We start from the raw sequence: 24,912 nt of genomic DNA on the forward strand, positions 1-24,912 counted from the left end.
ACCTTGGGTGGCTCCTGGTCTGCAGCGCAGCGAGGCTAAGTCAGGCTCCCTACCTATCCTGGCACCGTGCTGTGCCCCAGAAGTGGCCAGTATGTCTGGCTCCTGGGCAGGGGGGCCACGATGCTTCATGTGCTGATCTCGCCTGCAGGCACCACCCCCCAGCTCCCATTGGCTGTGGTTCTCAGGCAGTGGGAGTGCGGAGCTGGTGCTAGGGGTGGGTGCAGCACGTGGAGCCCCATGGCCCCTCTGCCTAGGGAGCTGAACCTGCTGGCTGCTTCTAGGGTGCAGCGTGGTGGTAGGACGGGTAGAGACTAGCCTGCTTTACACCCGCAGCACCGCCAACCGGACTTTTAACAGCCCAGTTGGTGGTGCTGACCGGAGCCGCCAGGGTCCCTTTTTGACCAGGCATTCTGTTTGAAAACCGGACGCCTAGCAACCCTAATGACATGTTCTGCTTTTTTGTGGTTGATGGGTAAGATCTAGGTTTGGGGTGTGATATTGTGCTGCACCTCTCAGAAGTCACAACAAAGAAGACGCAGTCCAGGAGGACTGATTGCAAAGGTGACTTTAGGCCACCTCTGTGCTTGGAATTTGGGGTGCTCTGGGGTTGGAGTAGCCTCAAGGGCTTCTCTAACTTAGTGCCACCTAAAGTGGCTGTCTGTGGGCTGCTCCACAGCCCAGAATTACTCTAGCATAGCAGGCTATGAACACTTCTGCCTCTGATGTGGCCCTTTTCTGTCCCGTAGTCTATGGCTGTGTTTAACCCCATATCTGTCCTGCAGCTGGGGAATTCCTCAAGGAGCCCTTTATGACTCCTTTATGCTGCTAGAGTGGAGGAAAGGGCCACAGGAGCCTGTTCTCTGAGTTGGAAGAAGGGTCAATCCTTAGGATGAATGTCAAAAAATAACTTTTAGATTGCCTTGTCATTAACAACAAAACCATACTAAATGACATAATGTCAACTGGTGGGAAGGCCACCAAATTGAGAATACGAATCCATTCCAGTTCAATGGAGATCAGTTATGAAAGCTTTTAGCTGGCTCTTGTTAAGGGTCATCTTTGTTAGCCACCTGCTTTTTAACTACTCGTGGTATTTATCTCAATATTTGTTTTTATTAGTATGAACGGCAGTTGACATATTCTTCATAGTTATGCAGCATTGTTCAGCCTGTGCATCTTGCTTTCCTAAAAACTTGATGAAATTTTTCCATCACAAAAAGAAGATTAACCTACATTGTCCTCCTGAAGTAGAGCTGTTGTACTAAGCAGCCAAGTAAAACAAGTGGAAAAATATGAAGCAATCCCTAAATAAAGGGAGAGATGAGAGAGAGAAGGCAAAATCCCCCTCAGTTCAGACTATTCCTTAGTAAAATGGTTAGTAACTGCCTAGAATTAATCCATTTAATATTTTTTAATACAAACTTCCAAATTACAAAATGTTGTTTTCAATGCTCTACTTCACTCCTTCATGGAAATAACAGAATTCCAGGTAAGATCAGATCAGCCATTTGCCTGATAAAATTTCAATGGGATTTGAGCCAGGAGTGGTGGAAGCTCCCTATAAGTGAAGAGCCACTGGTGCCTGAACCATGGTCCCACCCCCGCGCTGCCTCTTCCCCCCACCCACCCCCAAGGCCCCGCCCCAACTCCGCCTCTTCCCCCTGAAACCCCTCCCCCCCATTACTTGCCCTTTCAGCCCGTAAAAAGTGGGAGGGCATAGCCCTCCCACTTTTAAAATGATGGAGCTAGGGGCCTCTGGCCCCCGGTTCCAGTGACCCTGATTTGGGCACCTAGCTCCCTTCTGCTCCTTTGAAAATTCTAGCCTTATGGAAAATTGATAGTTGGGACTTATGTACCCTTGACTGGTACTTCCTGCAAACATTGTCAAAGGCCAGCGCTAGCATAAGTACTCACTTTTGAACAGTACTTTATGTAAATTAGACATAATCTTTTTAACAGGTATTTTTCCACGTGTCTTTGAGTCCTGTTTATGCTGGAAAGCTGTAGCTTGTCAAGTGCCCGATTTGAGACAATATACAGCCTTGTTTGACAAGTGTTATTCTACCAGAATGTGGTGGAAAAAAGACAGTCTTTTATTTAACTTAAAAAAATCCAGATTAAAAAAAGTAGGAAAATATCATGGAAGATACACAATTTTTTTGGATAAGTAAAGAAATAGCACTTATTTCCTTGTTGAAGATGCTCTTTAAGAACAGATCTCAAATAACAGTATGCTGGAGTAGACACTGTACTCTTCTGAAGTGAACCTGGCTAAATGTTTTTGTTTTTTTTAAACAAGAACTGTTCAATGGCTGTGTGTTTTACCTTGGAAATGTAGCATTATGGCTACTGCAGTCCTTGAGAGTTAACAAAATGAAGGGAAGAAAATAAATCTAGCGATGAGATGATAGGTGCATACATTAGTGGACATAGTAAAGCCAGTAAACTACATTGAAAATAATAAATGTGATAGGAAAGACCATCCTTGACCATTTGTCTATAGAATTAACATCTGTCAGATCTGGAATTTTGACTCTGAGCTGTGATGCTCTTCTCCGTAAGCGCCCCTTTTTATGAACCATCTGCCTGTCCAACGTGCTTCTGCTGTAGAGTTCTCTGCTTGATATGGGTCTTCTGTACTGGATGCTGGCACTGTCATATGAATACATGGTGGCTTTTGGGTCACTGATACCTGTGAACACTTCTGAGCTGCTGATCTCATTTCTTAATTCCAGAGTTGTAAGAAGAATGTTTCCACGGGTATCAACCTGTGGCAAGAAAGGAATGTAGTTTAGATAATTTATCTAGTTAGTTATCATTGCATCAGCATATTTTTTTTCCTCTTGCAAATCTCACTTGATTTTACAAATGAGGAAGCTGCTTCAGAAAGGGTAGAACATCAGTACGATTAAAGATAATAAGTATTACCTGAAGATATTGCTACTGTTCCCCATCTGCCTGATGCTAAAGATGAAATTAATTGTTTAGTGGTTAAATATATTTTATCATGAGACGGTATCTTGGTTTGGGGATTGCTTCATTCAATTAGAGGGCACAGTTGCTCCCCTTTCTAAAATTCTCCTAATTTTACCTTTAAGGCTCAATCTTTGTTATAAAAATGTGACATCCACTTAACAAAGTGTGTCAGGTCATGCTGACATTGTCATGTACTTATGCTGAACATACAATTTTTCTGTTTTTTTGTTTGTTTTACAGTTTCAGGGCTGTGTACTCATTTCTAAAACTTATTGTTGCTATTGTTCATGACAGTAGGCTTCCTTCCCAAGAAAAATGTCCCAGGCTATGGATGTGTCTTATCAACCAGCTCCAGCAGAATGCGTATTAGCCATCTTTTGTAGTGATAGAAATAAGTATAAATGTATATTGTCCTGCATAGATTTAAAGTCTGGGTATTAAAAATACATAGGCTGCCAATGTACGGGTAGAAGAGGCAGGTGAGCTGTTTTTTAGCAAAGAGTTTATTCTATGTGTGAATTAGTGTGAACAAACTTCAGTTTTGTTTTACAAATGTACTAAAATGTTCAATGGATGCTTAATGTGGATGCATTTCAACCTGTTCCTGAATTAGTTGTTTCAACTATATTTTCACTTATTTGATATTCATTATTTATGCTGTTATGATTGGTCACCTACAGTACATAGCATTGTTGCTGCCCCTGATTAGGTGACGCAAAATTTACAAATGAAGTTAGCACTTCTGGAACAAATAACAAATACTACAGCCATGTATACATCTCAGAACCCTTGTTCATGTTGGTAACATAGGCCTTTGCAAGCCACCTCCCAACCTGGCTGTGAATGAAAAGCAAACAAAAAGGAGTGCCGCTCGGCCAAATTGAATAGTTGATTTTATATTCACTAAAATGGTCACAAATGACACCCTCCCCCACTCTTCACCCTTCTCAAATTTGCATGTACTCCTGAGTGGTAAAACTTCTATTGGCGTAGGAATGCTTTTGGCCTCTCCAGGATAATGTCCTAATTTTGGAAAGTGTTAGGAATATTAATATTTGAGAAATCTCCTATAATAGTTCATATTAGACAAAGAATCATTCTAGGATTGCCAACTTTGCAATATTTAAAAACCAGACACTCCAGCAGGAGTGCCAGAACCTCCCCTGCCCCACACCTTCCCCCTGAGGACAAGGCCCCACTCCTGTCCCACACCTTCCCCCCAAAGCCTTGTCCCCCGTTTGCTCCTCTTTCCCCCTCCTTCCATTGCTTACTGCCTTTACCCTCTCCCCACTCCCTGTGTGGGTCGGGATGGACTTGCCTGCAGAGCCGGGGCTGGAGCTGCCTAGTGCAGGTAGGAAGCAACCTTGGCTGAGTAGGGGCTGGCGAGGGTGATGACTCAGTCCTCCCTGCTTCTCCCACCTGCAGTAACCGGACTTTGGGTGTCCAGCCAGTAGATCTGACCAGACACCAGCAGGTCCCCTTTTCGACCAGATTTTTTGGTCAAAAACTGGTCACCCTAATTCATTCAGGAAATAGACTTCAGACATACGATTTTTGAAATCTCTTCTTTCAGTTTTGAGTATCAAAGCTATTCTCTTACCACTGATTGAACAGGGACCCAACCTACATTGTTTCCTTGGAACACTCAGAAACTCATTTCTTCAATTTCTACAGGTCACTCCAATATTTGTAAAGATTAGGGCAGAGGCTCCCAAACTGGTCAGTGGACTACTGGTGATCTGTGGAGCAACATCTGGTGGTCTGCAGAGAACTGGCTGGTCACTTAGGGCCTGGCCTTCAGTGGCAGTCTTATCATTGACGCCAGTAGGTAATGGGATTAGGTCTACAGTGTTGGGTTTTCTTGTTTCCAGTCATTAAAATATGACAAAATACATTAAATATATCCTTAATATTATTTTTCCGTGATAGCAATTGCTGTAGTTGCTACAGGAATGTCATGCAGTTGTGAATCAGTGCACAGTCTGCAGAGTAATAAATGGCAAGGAAAGGTGTCCCCAAGAAAATATTTTTTTTATTTTTAATGTGTAGGCCTCACAATGGAAAGGTCAGCGAACCTCTGTATTAGGAACTTCAAACAACTCTTAGGAAATACCAGTTGCACAAAGAGGCTATCAGTTCTTGCATTATTTCTAAGTAATGGATGCTGTTCTCACAGTTTTTTTTTCCTTTAGATCCTCCTCCTAGACTTTTGTAACATGTTAAAATACAATTTTAAAGCTTACATTCAATAGTTGATCCTGTTGCATGTAGCTATAGATTATGATTTTATCACTATTTGAAGAATATTGCCAGAGTGAAACTCTTTTCCAGTGTCATGCTAAGTTATTTGTTCATGCTGTAATCATCTCAAGGCAAGACTGTCATGATTTTTTTCCTAGCTGGAGTGCAGTATTTGATAAATCCACAGGATGCAATTATGGCTGAATGGCTACTTTCTAGCTTCAAATTATTATGGCATGTCATCCCCCATCCCTCCTCTTTTTCTGCATTGACTTCCCATCATGTTTCGTAGTCAACTTAAAATACTTGACTTTTAAAAGACCCAAGGACTTGAGATCTTCATACAATACAAGTTTAGGGACCTCGAGAGCTCCCTGTACTGAGGCAGGATCAAGTAAACCTAGATCATCCCTGACAGGTGTTTTTTCAACCCATTCTTAAAAATCTCCATGTGGAGGATTCCACAACCTTTCTTGGTAGCCTATTCCAGTGTTTAAGTACCAGTATAGTTAGACCATAGATATCTAACCTACATCTCCCTTGTTGCAGATTAAGCCCATTACTTCTTGTCCTACTCGACTTTAAGCCATAAAGTTACCATAAAGAATTGGAAGTTTCGGATTCTGTTTTTCTTCATGGAATTTCTTGAAGGAGGAAAGAGATGCAAATATCAGAGAAGGAAGAATCCACCAAAAGTGAAAAATGGTTATGGCTGGAGTTAAGGAAATGTCATCCAGAAATTACTTTATTTCAATAAATCCATTATAAATGTAAAAGAGTAAAAAAATAGGGTATGGATGGTTCAGGCAAGAATTCTGTGTATTTAGTAGTTTAAAAAAGAAGTGATTTTTAAATGATTACAATTAGGAGCCAATTTTGGAACTGTGAAGAGAGACCATATAGTAATGATATGGGGGAGAGCAAAGAGGAGGGAAAGGGCTATATCATTCTATTAGTCCACAATGCTGTTAGCTTGTCTCATTTAATTAAGTATTTTAAACATCTTTTCAAAGGAGGTATTGAATTTTCTTTGTATAATTTTTTCCAACTGAGAAGTAATATTTTTGCCTGTTCTTCAAAAACCAATAAGAGGCTCTAGTTGCCATTAACAGTTGTTTATCAACATAAATAAAGATGAAACCCAGCAGCATCCGCCATGATAAGTAAAGAAGAAATTATAAGAAAAATGCCAAATCCTCCCTAACAATTACTCCTGTAACAACTTCTCCTGAGAATCCTCCATAAAAACAAGGGGCTTTTCCCTGAAGAGCAACATGTTCTGGCTGTATCAGACCAAGTTAAGGAGTGAATTGCAAATTCAGAACACAGTTACATAGAGAATGATCTGCCACTAGCTCCCTCTGTTTTTACTAGAGGAGCCTTCTGCTTCAGAGTCACCACTAACTGCAGTGGTATGGCATGGAGAGTGAAGCAGTCTCTCAGACAGGTTCTAGGACATGTAGGGCTTTGTTCCTGTAAGGCAAAACCAACACTTAAACTTCATCTAGAAATTCACAAAAAGCTAGTCCAGATCATGAAGCACCAGTGTGATATGCCTGCAGCCAGATATTCTGCTTAACAACCAGGCTGTCTCATCCTACTCCAACTTCAGTTTCTGAACGGGTTTCAGAAAAAGCCCCTAGCTGAGCACATTGCAGAAATCTAGCCTTCAGGTGACACAGTAGCAAGGTATGTTTGAAATATCGTAAGTTGTAACTTCCTGGTCAGATGCAAATGATGAAAGGCTGTCTTGGTTGCTGATCATCCAACCATAATTGGAAATTTAATCAGACTCCCAAGTTGTGAAGACAAGGGATAAGTGGTGTACAACCACACTCAATAAAAGGGGAAGGTACAACCTTTACTATATCTTCCACTTCCTTCCACTAGCCCTCCGTCACTTCTGTTTTATCTGGATTGAGCTTCATCCATCCAGTTGTTTGTCATCCGTGCCCCAGTCTCAACCAGACGCTGAGGAAAGCGATCTGCATCACTTGAATGAGAAAAGATACAGCTCAGTGTCATCTGCAAACTGATGACACTAAAAGCCATGCAAGGTACTTTCAGTCAAAAAGGAAGATAAAGCCCCTGTCCCAAGGAGCTAAGAGTCTGACTGAGAACTAGACACAAGAAAACCTTTGGAGGGAGAAAAATGTGACTGTATATTAAACTGGGAAATAAAGCCTCACAGGGCTTGTGAAGGAGCTGAATATATCTCATGGCTGTTTGTTACTGTATAATCCTATGTGTAAATTAAGGGTTTTTGAGTTGTGTAATATAGAATCAGTTGCAACAGTAGTGTAAGCATCATTAAGTTACTCTATTATAGCTTCTCCTTATAAAGACAAATAACTCATAAGTGCTTACAATTTAAATTGATTCACATGGATGCTTCCTTGTAAACTAATATACGCTCACAGTTTATTGCAAGCCAAGTGCCATATGAATTGGTGCTTTAATTTAAGTGTTATGATCCTGTTACATTTTTAAATGAGTTTTTAAATCATTTTAAGCTTGCTGATTTGAATAATCAGCAAAGCAATTCACCACCTTAGAATTATAGGTTTTACAGTTCATAGCAAAGTGTTTATGATCTCTAAGAAAAATATCCAAGAGAAGCAAACTAGTTCATATATATGTAATATTCTCTGATCAAATGATATGGAACTAGGTCATCAGAGGATTTGACCCCTGTGTCTTTAATAGTCATTTCAGGGTGTACTAAACTTCAGATCAAAATACTGCTTTTTAAAAATCAAAAGTATAGCAGATGTTTAATTACTGAGGCATAACAAGAATCTTGAAATAATAGGCAACTGCCAAAAGAAATCTCCAAAAGAGACTTGTTTGCAGAACTGTCATCCCTGACTACAGAGAGAATCTTTTATTTAAAAATGTCTTAGCTCAGACACTTTGCTTCTGTCCCCAGACCTGAAGAAGAGCTCTGTGTGGCTCAAAAGCTTGTACCTTCCACCAACAGAAGTTGATCCAATAAAAGATATTACCTCAGCCAACTGGTCTCTCTCATGGCTACAGCGACACTGGCTACAGCGACACTACACACAATCCCTGACTACATTAATTTTAGATGGAAATATCTGTTATAAATTTCAAATTAAAACTAGGTAGATTTAGTTTCTTTAAACAATAAATAATTAAAAAATCTTACCACCACCCAGACCTAACTCTGGACAACAGTTGGTTGTGCCTGGGGTAATGTGCTGTCCTAAGAGCAGCCTAGGAAGCAGATTCTGACTTGGTCACAATCTGCCTTTCAATTTGGGGGAACACATCCCAGCCCTATACCTAGTGCAGATTACATCCCCTGGTGCACAGGCACATTTGTGCTGGCCAGAATACTAGAGGTTGTGGGGATGCAACCAAGGCTCTGCCCACTCCGTGTTTCTGCCTGCCCACTCTTCATCCACTTGCAAGAGAGAGTGAGTACACCCGACTCCCTTACTCTCCTAAATGGATACGCAGGATGCACCATGACCTGCCTCACAATGCATATTACTAGTTTGGATTAACCCCCAGTATAACCTTTCAGATATACTCCTGGTGATCTATAAATAGAATAGAATGCTATCTAGGGAGAGAAATATTGCCGTTACCCTTTACAAACATTTTGACTTCACACATACGTAACCTTGGAAATGTTAGCCAGGATTTTAAAGTGATGCTTGCCTTGCAGAGAAACCTCTTTTGGGGATTTCTTTGAGGCATCTCAAATTGGGACATCCAAAATCACCAGTCATGTCTGAAAATCAAGCTGTGTAGAGAGATGGATATCTGACATTTTGCTTAGTGAATTACATGCAACTTTGCCCATTTAGGAATGAATGTAAACTAAATAATTTCCTACAGTAAGCCAAGGACATTTGCATAAGTACTTACATCTAGAACATACATACAAATCTGTAATTTTACTTCTGTGAGACGTCTCAATGACTTCATTGGGATTCTGTGTGTGTAAGCATGTGCAGGATGGGATCCAGATAGAGAATGATTGTTCCTATGATTAAAGGATAGGACTGACAGTCAGGAGAGATGGGTCAGTCTTGGAGTTACCTTGGGTAAACTCTGAGTCTTAGTTTCACCATCTATAAAATGGGGATATAATGCCCTATCCAGTGATCATCTGAACCTAAATTAACTTTAGTAAGTCACTGTGCAAGCCTCTGATGACAGTGGCTATGGAAATGTAAAGTATAGTTACACTGTTGGGCTGTTATCTGAAGATGACCTAAATGGTTTATAAGGAGAATTATAAAATGTGATTGAGCTGATCTCTTGCCTTTGTAAAAAAAAATAAAAAAAGTTTAAATATCCTTCACATTTCAGACAAATGATGTAGTTTACATTGAACATTTCTTTATAGTGAAAACCAGGCCTGAATTTCCCCAACACCCCCCCTCCCAGGTTTGTGAACTAGTTACATGCAGTGTTGCCAATTAGTGATTGTTTGGACATTTGAATTGAAATTGAAACATTAATACACACTTTAAAAACATATAAAGTGTATGATAAAACACGTGTATCTGAAAAAGTGTAATAGATTTGAAAAGTATTAACATAGACTAGCTTCCTTATACAGCTGTTGTTTTTTATGACCATGTCAGTGCATTCATTTTGGCATGCTGGCCAGCCTAATAACTTCAAATTATGATTTGTAAGCAAAGTCTAAATGAGCTCTCCCCCTCAGTTAGTGATAAGCTGGCAGCTGGGGGGAAAGGCATCAGGACCAGATTGTATTTACATTCACACCTAATCTACCTAGGTATCCAGCAAACGGAGCTGTGTTACCCAAGTGATAGATTTTGGCTGGGGTTGGGTTACAAATCGCTTGAATGCGGGGGGTGATGAAATGTTGTTGTTCTTATTGTATGAGTAAAGGGCAGTAGAACTGTACTTAGCCTGTGCTGATTGAGGGCATCAAGAGAGAGGGTGAGGGCAGGTGTTTTGCTTGATGGTCTGCCTGAGTAGCAAGTACTATTTGACCTGCCCCTCTCCACTGTTTAAAGACAGAGCTGATTAGGCTCCATAGATAGTCTTTTGTTTTGTTAAGTGACCACTACAGCTGAAATCACTGATAATCAGGTCTCAGTGCTTAGACCTGCTGTGGGACAGTATTTCTGTGGAAGAGACGGCCCAGTCTGCACTAGCAGCGAGGTTCCCCCACGGAGAGCTCAGCTGAAATCACTGAAAGCTGGGTGGAACCTCAAGAGAGCAACTCGCAGAGGTCACAGTGGCAGGTGGCAGCAGAAGGTGACCGCGCAGGGCCATTGGCAACAGAGCAATGGCGTGAATGAACAACAGTGACCAGAGTGAACAGTGAGCAGCTGGAGGAACGAGCAAGGTGCCTTCTTGCCCCCGAACTGGGAGGTGAACTGATGTGAAAGCACCTCTGAACTCTGAGTCTCTATAGACCAAGGACAACACTGGTGAGTGTTAATGAGGCTGTTAAGAATGCTGGAGACACAACACAGTTCATGCGAACAAACATGGCTGTGGCATCATACTTTCTATTTAAGCAAGAGATACCACACACTACAAACTGGAGGCCAATGTTAAGTGCACTGTCACTTGTTCATCCTGAAGTTGAACACTGGTTCCGAACAAGACCAGCAAATGCTCACTATCTTTCTGCAAGAAACTCAACTGACTGGCTAGACGCATGTGGTGCAACAGTGAAAGACTCAACAGTTGAAAAAGTGAAGAACTCTATCACCACATTGAAAAAAATTTGCATACATGGCTGATGAATGCACTGATGCAAACGGGTATTAAGTCACTGTGTACATTATCTTGATGTCAATGGTAGGCCAGTAGATGCATTTCTAGATGTTCAAGTTATGGAAGACACATTGGCTGCATCTGTGACAACCCACATCTTAGAAGAGTTAAATGCTTGTCAGTTGGACCCCAAACAGATGGCTGCTTGTGCATTTGATGGAGCTGCAAACTTCTCTGGAAGATATGATGGAGTACAAGCTTTGCTCAGAGAAAAGTGTAACCCTAATCTCTCCTATACACACTGCAGAGGCCATCTACTCCAACTAGCAGTAGTACGAGCTGCAGACTCTTCAAAAGACATTTAAAAAGCTATAAATTTAATTTCTTCATTATATTCTTTTTTCAGCAAGAGTCCAAAAAGACTGAATATCTTGGAAAATATAGAAGAGACACTGACTGAAGTTCAAATTTGTCCAACCTGGGAAAACCCTTTGGCTTTCTCATGAGTGATCCTTGGCTGTTGTCTTAAAAATTACTCCAGACGTTACTACTAGCTTTGGAAAGCATCTATGAAGATGGGATGAATCTAAGTAGTGAGGCTGGTGGATTACTTTTGCTATTATGTTCAGAGACTACTATTGCCATTCTTTCTCTTGTAAGCGTACTGTTGAAACCACTTGGGTCATTAAACAATGCCATCCAGGCATCTGCTTCAACAGTAGTAGATCTTTGTCCAGCAATAGAAGCTACATTTGGATCAATCAGAGAGCTATCCATTGAAAAAGTACTGGAAGAAGCAAAGACTTCAGTCCAGAAGTTGACCAACGAAGGCATTTATATTGAATCCTTAAGTGAAGAGGACAAGAAGTGTTTGTTAAGACAACTGAAAAAGTACACAGACTTGATTCTTAAAAATCTAAAACAATGACTTCTAGATTCGACTCAACCTCTACATAGCTTTTACAGATCCCTGTCCTATAAAACACCAACAGTTGAGTGGAATGAGGCACTACCAGCAATGGGGCTGCCATGTGCTCAGGACAGAATAGAGAATTTGAACAGAGTGGAATATCATATGTATGAATGAACGAATGAAGATTTGACTTCAACTTCTTTTTTATCATCACTAGTGGCTCGACCTGATCTTTATGCTATGTTTCCTGGGATGAAAGAAGTAGGAATTCATCTCTTGCTACTCCCAGTCACAGCAGCTACAGTTGAGCATTCTTATTCATCATTGAATAGAATTTTATGTTCTGAAAGAAGTCGCCTTCTGCCTGATCATGTAAATGAACTCATGAGCATATCAATTGAAGGAATGGAAGTACTGGACACACGAGAAGCCACCAAAGATGAAAGCATTGCATTCAAGAAATTCATTAACAGAGTTGTGCAAAATTATAACAAGAAACCAAGAAGGATGTAGATGATGTACTTCATAGAAGGCTTGAGTAGCCAACTTTAATTTGTGTGATTTTAAAACATGCGTTAAATCTAGTAAAAATGGTCTTTAAACATTTTTCAGTTTTACTATGGTGCCATACAGCCCGCCTTCACCCTCACAGTCTCACCTCTTATCGGCCCTGACCTCCACCCCCCCCACCCCACCCCAATTTCAATTCCTGGGGAAAACACTGGAGAAAACACATCACTTTTAGTCTCTGCTGAATTTACAATTTTTTTTAGTCCGCTCTGTTTTTCACTCTAAGCCCTGGTCTACACTATGGGGTTAGGTTGAATTTAGCTGCATTAGGCTGATCTTAAAATGAATGCGTCTACACAACCAACCCCATTCTGTCGACCTAAAGGGCTCTTAAAATCCACTTCTATACTCCTCCCTGTCAAGGGGAGTAGTGCTAAAATCGACCTTGCTAGGTCGAATTTGGGGTAGTGCGGACGCAAATCGACGTTATTGGCCTCCGGGAGCTATCCCAGAGTGCTCCAATGTGACCGCTCTGGACAGAACTTTCAACTCCGATGCACTAGCCAGGTATACAGGAAAAGCCCCGGGAAATTTTGAATTTTATTTCCTGTTTGGTCAGCATGTTGAGCTCAGCAGCACAGGTGACTATGCAGTCTCCCCAGAATCACAAATGAGCTCCAACATGGACCGAAAGGGAGACACTGGATCTGATTGCTGTATGGGGAGAAGAATCTGTGCAGGCCGAACTCCGATCAAAAAGAAGAAATGCTAATATATATGCCAAAATCTCACAGGGCATGATGGACAGAGGCTACAACAGGGACACATAGCAGTGCCACGTGAAAGTCAAGGAGCTCAGGCAAGCCTACCAAAAGACAAAGGAGGCAAACGGTCACTCTGGGTCAGAGCCCCATACTTGTTGCTTCTATGATCAGCTGCATGGCATTCCAGGTGGGGACCCTACCACTACCCCACCACTGTCCGTGGACACCTGCAAGGGGGGAGTGTCTCACAACAGGGAGGAGGATTTTGTGGATGAGGAAGAGGAAGAGAATGCACAGCAGGCAAGTGGTGAAGCTGTTCTCCCTGGCAGCCAGGACCTTTTCGTCACCCTGGAGCCAATACCCTCCCAAGGCGGGATCCCCGACCCTGAAGCCGGAGAAGGCACCTCTGGTGAGTGCACATTTGTAACTACCGTACAGGGTTTAAAAGCAATAGTATTTAATGTTTGATTTTCCCTGAAGAATTGGGATGCATTCGCAGCCAGTACAGCTACTGGAAAAGTCTGTTAATGTGTCTGGGGATGGAGCGGGAATCCTCCAGGGACATGTCCATGAAGGTCTCCTGGAGGTACTCTGAAAGCCTTTGTAGAAGGTTTCTGGGGAGGGCTGCCTTATTTCATCCTCCACGGTAGGACACTTTACCACTCCAAGCCAGTAGCAAGTAGTCTGGAATCATTGACGCCCAAAGCATGGCAGCGAATGGTCCTGGGTTTTGGTCACATTAAAGCAACATTCAGGCTATATCTTTCTGTGTTAGCCTCAGGAGAGTGATATCATTCATGGTCACCTGGTTGAAGTAGAGGGATTTTTGTAGGGGAACAGTAAAAGGACCCCAATCATGCTGAGTTGTTTGCACTTGGCTAAAAGGGATCATCCTGGAGAATAGCCCTGCGGTGCAGGGAGAGGTTAGGGGATCATCCCAGAGAATAGCCACACAGTAGGGGTAGGGGGAGGTGTGTGCTGCACATCCACCCAAAAACCACAGCCCCTCCTTTTAAATGTGAAACCTAACTGGCATTGCAAGCTATGGGAAAGGATGGCAGTCTGAAACCATTCCCACATTTTATGAAGGTGAAAGAAGCCAACCCTGTGTACCAAAAGGCTTACCATGGCTGCCTGGAAACCAAATTCTGTTGCCCAGCTGTTTGTGATGTGTCTCCATACCAGCAGGTGCTCAATATAAAAGGCAAAATGCGACCTTGTACCTAAAGCACATGTGCTGTCTGCTGTGAATTGCTTGATTCACTGTGAAAGAGTCTCCCATTTGTTCTCAGAAATGTATCATCTTAAATTTTACTCTCTTTTTATCTCCCCCCATGTGCAAATGTTTCTATGCTCCCTCTATCATCTGTGTCCCTGAGGTTACCGCAGATTAGAAGGCAAAAAAAAAATGCACTCACAATGACATGTTTTCCGAGCTCATGCAGCCCTCCCGCACAGCTTAATGCATGGAGGCATTCAGTGGCAGAGACCAGGAAAGCATTAAGTGAGCGTGAAGAGCAGAGGCAGGAGACGACGCTGAGGCTAATGGCGGAGCAAACAGACATGATGAAGCATCTGTTGGAGCTGCAGAAAAGCCAGCAAGAGCACAGACCACCGCTGCATCCATTGTATAACTGCCTGCCCTCCTTTGCAAGTTCCATATCCTCCTCACACAGATGCCCAAGAACACGGGGGGAGGTTCCGGTCACCCAGCCTCTCCACTCCAGAGGATGCCCAAGCAACAGAAGGCTGTCATTCAGACAGTTTTGATTTGTAGTGTGGCTACAATAAGCAATGTGGCCTTGTCCTTCCCTCCTCCCTCACCCCACCCCACCTGGGCTACCTTGTCAGTTATCTCTCTCTTTTTTTTTTAATTAATAAAGAAAGAATGCATGGTTTCAAAACAATAGTTACTTTATTTCCTTTCCCAGCTGTGATCGAAGGGGGGACAGTGGTTGGCTTACAGAGAATTAAAATTAAAAAAAGGGGGTGGGTGTGCAGCAAAGAAAAACACACACAACTGTTACATCGTAGCCTGGCTAGTCATGAAACTGGTTTTCAAAGCCTCTCTGATGTGCAGCGTGCCTAGCTGTGCTCTTCTAATTACCCTGGTGTCTGGCTGCTCAAAATCAGCCGCCAGGCGATTTGCCTTAACCTCCCACCCCACCATAAACGTCTCCCCCTTATTTTCACAGATATTATGAAGCACACAGCAAGGAACAATAACAAGGGGAATGTTGGTTGCACTGAGGTCTAACCTAGTCAGCAAACAGCACCAGCGAGCTTTTAAACGTCCAAAGGCACATTCTACCACCATTTTGCACTTGCTCACCCTATAGTTGAACTGCTCCTTACTACTGTCCAGGCTGCCTGTGTATGGCTTCATGAGCCATGGGAGCAAGGGGCAGGCAGGGTCCCCAAGGAAAACTATTGGCATTTCAACATCCCCAATGGTAATATTCTGGTCTGGGAAGTAAGTCCCTTCTTGCAACTTCTCGAATAGCCCTGAGTTCCTAAAGATGCGAGCTTCATGCACCTTTCCCGGCCATCCCACGTTGATGTCAGTGAAAGGTCCCTTGTGATCCACCACTGCTTGCAGCACCATTGAGAAGTACCCCTTGCGGTTTATGTACTGGTTGGTAAGGTGGTCTGGTGCCACGATAGGGATATGCATTCCATTTATCACCCCCACCACAGTTAGGGAACCCCATTGCAGCAAAGCCATCCAGTATGACCTGCACATTTCCCAGAGTCACTACCCTTGATAACAGAATGTCAGTGATTGCATTGGCAGTGCCTACAGTAGGCTTGCCCACTCCAAATTGATTCCCGACTGACCGGTAGCAGTCAGGTGTTGCAAGCTTCCACAGGGCTATCACCACTCGCTTCCTAGCTGTCAGGGCAGGTTTCATATTGGTATTCCTGCGCTCCAGGGCAGGGGAAAGCAACTCACAAAGTTCAAGGAAAGTGGCCTTACCCAAGCGAAAGTTTCGCAGCCACTGTGAATCATCCCATACTCGCAACACTATGCGGTTCCACCAGTCTGTGCTTGTTTGCCGAGCCCAGAATCAGTGTTCCACTGTATCAACTAGCCCCACTGCCACCATGATGTCCCAGTTGCCACAGCCCATGCTTTCAGGAACGTCTGTGTCCATGTCCTCGTGCTGGCATCTCTTAGCCTGGTTCTGCAAATACTCCAGGATAATGCACGAGGTTTTTACAATGCTCACAACAGCAGTGGTGATCTGAGCAGGCTCCATGCTTGCCGTGGTATGGTGTCTGCACGGGTAACCCAGGAAAAAAGGCGCAAAACAATTGTCTGCCATTGCTTTCACAGAGCTTTTCACATATACCCAAACCCACCTGTGACAATGTTTTTGCCCCATCAGGCACTGGGAGCTTAACCCAGAATTCCAATGGGCAGCGGAGATTGCGGGAACTGCGGGATAGCTACCCACAGTTCACCACTTCGTGAGTCGATTCTAGACACGGTATTGAGGACGCACTCCACCAGCTTAATGCACTTAGTGGGGACACACACAATCGACTGTATAAAATCGATTTCTAAAAATTGACTTCTATAAAATCGACCTAATTTCGTAGTTTAGACATACCCTAAGAAAACTTCAGTGAAGCTGCTTAAGACCTAAATCATGACAGACCACATATGCATGAATCTTCATTAGTGATATCCCTTGGGGGTGACTGCTCAGTAAAGATTAAAGAAACTCAAGCTAGTACATTTATCTAGAGGATGATGAATGCTGTATCAAGCTTTGTGGCTTTTAAGCAACACTGAAAGACAGTCCAAAATAGTTTTGGCTGCAAGTAATGTACATATGCAAAATATATTGCTGATGGCTGTAAAGGGTACTCAGACATCTATAGAAACAACCTAATATGGTTCTCTCATTGCAATTTATTATCAGAGGACTAGCCTCAGAAACTTTCAATTTTGTCTAGAGTGAATTGAGTTCATCCATTGCATATAAATGACTGAAGGATGTAATAAATTTTTCTTTGAGTTCTGAGACAAAAGTTTAGGACCAGATTTTAAGCCCCTTACACGTAATAACCTGCAGTTAGGCACAAAAATAATCACATTATAGTCAGTGTGTAAAGGTGTTGCAATTTGCCCCTACACTGTGATAAAAGACCGATGACACGGCCACAGCTGGCCTGGGTCAGCTGACTCAGGCTTGCAGGGTTTGGGCTGCAGGGCTATATCATTGCTGTGTAGACATTTGGGCTCTGGGACACCCCACCCCTCGTTGGGATCTCAGAGCCCAGGCTCCAGACCAAGCCCAGAGGTCTACACAGCAATTTTACAGACATGCAGCCCAAGTCAGCTGATCCAGGCCAGCCATGGGTCTTCTGTTGCAGCGTAGATATAGAATGGTGAAGGGAATATGAACTGAGCTTCAAAGGTGAGATATCCTTTTGAAGTTTTTTTAACAGTTACTCATCTACAAATAGAAACATACACCTTACAAGTGTGTTACTCCTTTGGCTGTTTTGTCCCAGATATCCAAAGCTATAACTAGCTCTCCATGAAAAGACAATAAGAGGACAGGGAGATATAAAGGATTTTTAAAATATTTTATCATCAAAAATAGAACCAAGAACAATGAGAGCTTATTTGTAATGAATAAAAAAAATTCCTTCATCTATAAAAATGTTAAAATAAAAATGGCACATTGATGTAGGACTGTGGTGATCCTGGATTCCTCCTCTGTCAGGTTGAGGAAGAAAAAACACCATGTGTGGAACATTACAAGGTCATTATCTGCATCCAAATTTATTTGAGCATAAACTTATCCAGTTTCTCTTTCAGGTGCTGGTTCAATTTCATAATCAGTTCATTGGATGTCTCACTATGCCATTAGATATGCTGAATTTGCTGTAGGAAGAAACTCATCCTCCTTACCTAGGGCACATCTCAGGTAGAAATAAGTAGCACTATTAACCTGGAGAAAAGGAGAAGAACTGTTATGTGTACATCACTGTTGTTTACAGTGGTAACTAATATGGATATATGACATGGGTCAATATGGTAGAGGAAGCCATATCTTGTGATTGTACATACTTACTGCTGCTCTTCTCTCACCCTCTGAAATCAGCTTCCTATATTTTGGTACTGACCGCTGAAATATGAAAGATATAGGGAAATTCTGTAGATTAGGGCTCAGATGAACTACTCCAGCTCCACCAGTTCCGCCAGTTAGCTTCCAACCTGCAGCTCTGATCATGTATTCTTCCTATGTAAAACTGAAAGATAAAGCCAACCTTAGAACATCAATATTTTCCATACTGCAAGCCAAAAGGATACTTACGAGGATCATGCATGCAGTATGTCTACAGTCACCAATACAACAACAAAATCATTAATTGACAGATCTCTTTAACAATTAATTTAAATGCCTGTGTGTCACAGGCATATGTTGAGTGTGTGTAAAAGGCAATTCAATTAAGCAATTGTCTGATACAGACGTTCTTAATTTCTGTAATATTTCTGCCAGTTTACGATCAAAGTGAAAGTTTTAAACTGGCTTTGGTGAACGTCAGCAAGATGTAACTGGTGTCACCAAATCTGTAGAAAAAATGTAACTTACCTCTGTTCCATGGACCACCTACAAAGTCATCTGCTCATGTACCAGGGTCCACACAGCCAGGGCTGATGCTGGAGAAGAGGTGCTTCTCTATTTTCTTCATGGATCCTCACTGTCCACCTTCCACCTGGATCAGAATAGCTTTGGGGTGTTTGAGCAGAGGTGTGAGTGTTTGAAACTGGCCTCTGTTAACTTGTTTTCCCCGCTTCTCATCTGAATGCAGCATAGGTATGGACAGCATCTCCAGCGAATAATCCATAAAGGGATGGCTTATGCCCTTAACAGTGTAGGGGGAACCCTTTGTGGAGTACCTGTAGGTGTCAGGGTCTTGAACTGAATTTCCATGTAGCATAAGAGGTCACTCTGTATGGTTTTGGACAACAGATGAATGTAGGTAAGTATTTTTATCTGGCCATGTAGTACAATGAGGATGATGAGCTCATTGGCACTGACAGAAATGTGGCACCATATTTGAGTTGAAGACAGGCACCATAGTTTAGTTGCAGTAACTCCCTTATTATATATTAACTTCTTTGGAAAATGTTTAATGCTTTCATTTATGCCCTATTAGAAATAAAAATATATGAAACATTAGCTTTACTCAAGTACCTGGACTTTATTCATCTCTGGTTTGCCCTCCTCATCAGTAGCCTTCTCAGCTGCCTTTTTTTGACGGTGAGGACCTTTCCCAAAGAATATGTAGTTTACAAAGGCATATTCCAGCAAGGCGAGAAATACAAACACAAAGCATCCCATTAGGTAAATATCTATTGCCTTTACATAGGGAATCTTTGGCAGTGTTTCCCTGAGATGAGTGCTGATTGTGGTCATGGTCAGCACAGTTGTGATTCCTGTGAAGTTAAAAAAAAAATGTCGGTAAGGCAACTCTGATACATTGTTCGTCACTTTGAAGGCATAAAAGCTGTATCATTGCTCAAACACAATGCCATTGGGCTTATGACATAGTTGGCTTAATTATTTCAGCAGACACTCCTAACCATTAAGGGAATTCATTTGTCATCTAGCAAAAAATATTAATGGGCATCAAGACAGTATGACCTATATAACATGCTAGGTTTATGTATATAAACTGGTAGTGAAGGGAGCCAGTGAAGAGGAAAGTGGGAAATTTGAAACAGCAGTTGCCTTCTTTAAGTGACATATTAAACTGCAAGCTCTGCAGGCCTTGGGGGCCAACCCCTTGCCTTTTCCATGGCAGGAGGGACAATCAGTTACCTGAACACTTTTCTTCTCCAGTTGCCTGTCTCATTAGTAGCCTACCCTGCTTTTTTTTAATACACTTAAGACCCTTTACGAAGAATATGTGATTTACAAAGTCACATTCCAGTGCTGGCTGATGTAGTCACTACAGAACAGGGTTGTTATGGAGAAGACACTTGGTCTTGTCAGGTGAGGGAATGCTGCTAACTTGATTCTTAAAGTAGCCATCCTGCCTGATCCACATAGAGTGGAATTAAATTTACCAGTGTTCTTGGAGTTCAGAGTAAGTATCCTAGCCAGAGGAAAGGTATTAGGAGTAATTTTGACTGAGGATCGAAAGTTGAGGGGATAAATGGAGGCTCCAGACCGGAATGGTGGGCATTAGTGTAGGGAGGTTGGTGGTGCCATCATAATAGCCCTCTTCACTAATTTTCAAAGGGATTACTTCATTCTATGAGGTGAAACTTTTCCAGCTCATGGCTTTGTAATCTATCAACCACAATGTTATTAATTTTTGATGTTGGTCTATGAGAATGAAACCAGTTTCTATTCTGTTCTAATCACAGGCCATTAATATATCTAATGAATAGCTCTAGATTCATTTAGTCATAAGGTGCTCCAATTAAAGGAGCCTGGGGACAACATGATTTACTGCAGTTAGCTTTTGAAAAGATTATAGGCTCAAACCACAAACAGTCCTTATAAACTATGCTAACAGGTTGAGGACCTCCTTTCAGATTGCTCAGGTAAAATTGTAGCAGGTAGCATGGTATCACAATATGAGCTGGCATGTGGGTGAAACACAGGGTCAAGTTTTCAGTTACTGTGAATCAACATAGTTCCATTGACTATGGAGCCATGCTGAGTTACACAAGTCAGTACTCAAGCCACTTCAATAGCTTTGAAAATAAATTACCTAGGGCAACTCTTGCAGCAGAGGCATCATAGTTGATCCAAAAAGATACCCACGATAGAATTGTGATCAACGTGGAAGGCATGTAGGTTTGCAAAATGAAGTAACCAATATTTCGTTTAAGCCGAAAACTAAGTGATAATCGAGGATATGCCCCTGAAAGAAGGATGAAAGTGACGTTATGAAAACTTCAGCCATTGATATTTCTGTGTCGGGTGTACATTTTGAGATAGTCAGTGCTTACCTGTTGTAAATTCCACTTTTTTTGATACCATCTTGTAATCAACAATTGAAAACTGTGGAAGCTCAATATTATTAACTCCTGTTACTGCAGATTCCCCTCCATTCCAGTAAAACTCAATATCATCAGTGGTGTATCCATCTAAAACAAAGAAACACAATTTGACTATTGCTTGTTTGTGATTTTTTGGTCAGTTGGTTTTCGAAGCCACACTTTTTAATGAGGAAGGAAACATCATCTATTTTTTCTGGGTTTGGAATGCTTGTTTTTAAAAATGTAGCTTCTTGAATCATGAGTTCAATGTGCTGTTACATGAATTCTAAGTTACATACAAGTCATTGTTTTCTTTTTAGTAAGAGGCAATATCTAAGCCAGTGGTTCTCAACTCTGGTCCACCGCTTGTTCAGGGAAAGCCCCTGGTGGGCCGGGCCGGTTTGTTTACCTGCCGCGTCCACAGGTTCGGCCAATTGCGGCTCCAACTGGCCGCGATTCGCTGCTCCAGGCCAATGGGGCTGCAGAAAGAGGCCCGGGCCAAGGGATATGCTGACCGCCCTTCCCGCAGCCCCCATTGGCCTGGAGCGGTGAACTGCGGCCAGTGGGAGCTGCGATCAGCCGAACCTGCAGACGCGGCAGGTAAACAAATCGGCCCGGCACTCCTGAGGCTTTTCCTGAACAAGTGGTGGACTAGAGTTGAGAACCACTGATCTAAGCGAATGGATATGCAGAAGATTATAAATAAAAGTACAGAAATAAGATGAAAAATTATAGGAGAAGCTAATAGTACTGCTTGTAGTTAAGGTTGCCCAACACTTTCCACTAGACCCTGTTTTCAGTGCTTACAATTTTGCCAAACTTTAGTTGTTCAGGTTAACATTTTGTATGCCGGGTGTTTGCCTCAGGCTAAATTTTTTTGGAGAGCTTCATCAAAAATGGTTCAGCCACTTTCGAGAATAGTATGGGAAATAATTTAGTCCCCTTGTGCATTATAATGTAGTCTTTACATGATCACATACTATATTTAACATAGGACCCCTGCCTCATTTAAGGCACTGGATGAACCTGCTCTGGGAATGAATCAGGGTTGTGCAGTGCAGGAGGCTGTCTGTAGGACTCCTGCCTTTGTTGCGGAAGTTGGGAAGTGTGTGGTAAATGAGGCTGGGAATTACAGGAGGAGAGGGGGCAGCCTCATGGTTAAGGGGAATGCGGGAGAATCCCTGCCTCTGTCACAGGGGTTTTGTGTGATGCTAGTCAAGTCCCTTAAAGCAAACTTTTCACAGGTGACCACTAACTATGTCTTTATTTTTTTGAGTGCCCAACTTGAAACATCTTGTCTGATCTGTGGAAGTGCTGAGCTCTCCCATGTACAGCTGACATGAATGGGAGCTGTACCTGGAACACATAAAGTGCTATATACGCTAACTACTCTGAAAAAAAGGCCATAGGTGTCTTAAATTAGGAACTCATGATTAGTGGAAACCATTTTAACCTTAATCTCTGTGCCTCAGTTCCTTATCTGTAAAATGGGGATAATACTCTCCACCTTATGGGGAGTCATGAAAATTAATTGTTTGTGAAGCACTCAAATACTATGGTGATGAGTGCAATTGAAAAGCACAGGAGGAAATGAAAAGCTCTGTCTTCAGAGCAGGGTTAGAGTAGTGTGCAGGTAAATAAGGCCTAGGGCTACACAATAAACAATGAGGAATAAACAGAATATTGACCAGCTGCTCATTAAATGAGCTCTGTCCATCTTATGCAGTAAATGAGGCAGGGGTTCTATGGGAAAAAATAGTACATGCTCTTGTAATTAAAGATTACATCACAATGAACATGCGCAAAGAGGTTGGGGGGCAAATAAGATTGCATAGATACCTAGGCCCAGGGGTTAGGTGGTTCTGAGAAGCCCAAGCCTCCTCCAGTACATCAACACTGCTGTTTTTAGCATGCTAGTGTGAGTCTCTGTCTCCGGCCAGGGAGGCTCGCCCCCAGATGCAGTGTAAATGTTTTCCCTGCATGCCTGGCTGGCTACTCTGGCTGATAAGTCAGGGCAGAAGTAGAGCTCCTTGTACACCCATCCCGCTGTACTTTGCTTGCACTCTGGAGTACTGGGTAAGTAGCCCAATGGGGCCTTATGCCTCCTTACTTGCCTGCACAGCCGAGTGAGGCCTGTGAAATCTAGGCTTGTGTTTTGTTCCTTTTTTTTTTTTCTACCTGGACTCTCACTGCTCCTTTTACTCCATATCTTGTAATTGTACTTTTTGGTTATTGGAGTCACTTTGTGTCTTCTAAGCATCTGAGGGATTGATCTATTTTTTTAAACTGAGCCCTGAGTATTTGAGGCATTTATTCATTTCTTCTGCAAATACTAAACTTTGAATTCTGAAACTGCAAAACAGATCAGTTTGGTTTTGGTTTTATGCTGCAGGAAAGAAGCTCTCTTTTAGAATTTTTGCAATTATCTTGAATAAACTGAGCTGCTCCAGAAATGGATCAGAAACCATATTAGGATTCTGTCATATGTTCCCCATATGGTCATTGGTTCCCCTTTACTCCAGAGAGAAAGTAATCTGCTACCTGGAAAAGGTAAAGATTTGGTCAGACTTAATTTACACTGCACAAATTAAATGAAAACATGTATCTGAATTCAAATCTTTAGAGTACAGTTAACTGCATCTTGGCTAGGGTGGATACTTCAGATGGTAAAGATTTAAAAACATGTTTTATGTGTGCCAGCAATATATTTTTACATAGCAAGAAAAGTCAAAAATGTAATTTACCTATGCCAGTGCCTTACTATAGTCTAGTCTCTCTTAAAGGCACGGATAGGGTGGGTGTAGTTTCCCTAGCAACAGTAATGACGCAGGGGCTCTCAGAGCTTGCTCTTTGACTCATGGGACTGCTTAGCAGTTGAAGTTACTGAATAAACGTCTTTTGATGCAAATATTTGTGATGGATTGAACAAAGGGAAATGCTAACATGTATTAGCTGTTTGTGAACTACTGAATGCCACTGTTTGTTGATCATCTGAATCGCTTCTAGATAGTTTAGTACTCTTTTAGCACAGATCATTGCTGTTAGATAAGATGAAACTGCTGGCTTCTGGTTGCTCATGCGTACAGCACTCAAGTTACCTCATAGTAAATAGGGATCTCCTGTTTTAGGGCTGTCATGCAATGTGCTGAGCACCCTTGGTTTCCACTGATTTCAAGTGGAAGTTAAGAGCGCTTGACATATTGCTTGATCAGACTCTTTGTCTGCTGGCAAAACTGGTTACAGCAAAGGTCTGGGGAGGGGGGAGGGAGAGAGATACCTTATTTTGCAAAAAGCTAAATGTTGCGTATTTGATTTTCTGTAAAAAATGAAATGTCTAAAAATAGCAGCTTGTTTCTTCCTTTGGTGCATTTTACATACATTTTTCAGAGTCCTCTGCTAGGTAAAAATGACAATTTTAGAGTTGATTAAAATGGTCAGTTTGTCAGATTTCTGTACCTTGCTTCACTTTCAGTGCTCAACTAAATTGTTTGATAATGCTAAAATGGTCTGTGGTAGAAAGTGATTAATGGAAATTGTTCTAATTTAAAAGGTGAATTTACTCTGCACAAGTGTTAAAAGGTAAAGGAGACATACTGGTTTTGAAGGGATAGAATATATTACAACCCTGCTACAACTGATCAAAGTACTATAGCTAATTATGTCTTGGGGCCAGAAGCCACCATCATTACTCATGCTGAGTGGTACCTTAATTTTGTGAGACTAATTCCAGACTAAGTGACTTGCACAAGGCTACA

The 24,912-nt window shown here is 42.1% G+C and overlaps 1 protein-coding gene across 1 annotated transcript in view; it reads right to left on the reverse strand.

The window, feature by feature from the left end:
* Positions 1–2,215: 2,215 nt before the first annotated feature.
* Positions 2,216–24,912, reverse strand: part of GABRB1 (gamma-aminobutyric acid type A receptor subunit beta1) — a 267,143-nt gene continuing 244,446 nt past the window's right edge. The window contains exons 7-10 of the mRNA XM_084626426.1: positions 21,128–21,265; positions 20,887–21,039; positions 19,359–19,600; positions 2,216–2,768 (exon numbers count right to left, since the gene is read on the reverse strand). Coding sequence (XP_084482552.1) covers positions 2,421–2,768; positions 19,359–19,600; positions 20,887–21,039; positions 21,128–21,265 — 881 coding nt within the window. The 3' untranslated portion in view covers positions 2,216–2,420. The remainder of the gene's footprint in view (positions 2,769–19,358; positions 19,601–20,886; positions 21,040–21,127; positions 21,266–24,912) is intronic.

The sequence above is a fragment of the Lepidochelys olivacea genome, assembly GCF_965140295.1.
Source record: "Lepidochelys olivacea isolate rLepOli2 genome assembly, chromosome: 4".
In the NCBI taxonomy this organism is placed as follows: Eukaryota; Metazoa; Chordata; order Testudines; family Cheloniidae; genus Lepidochelys; species Lepidochelys olivacea.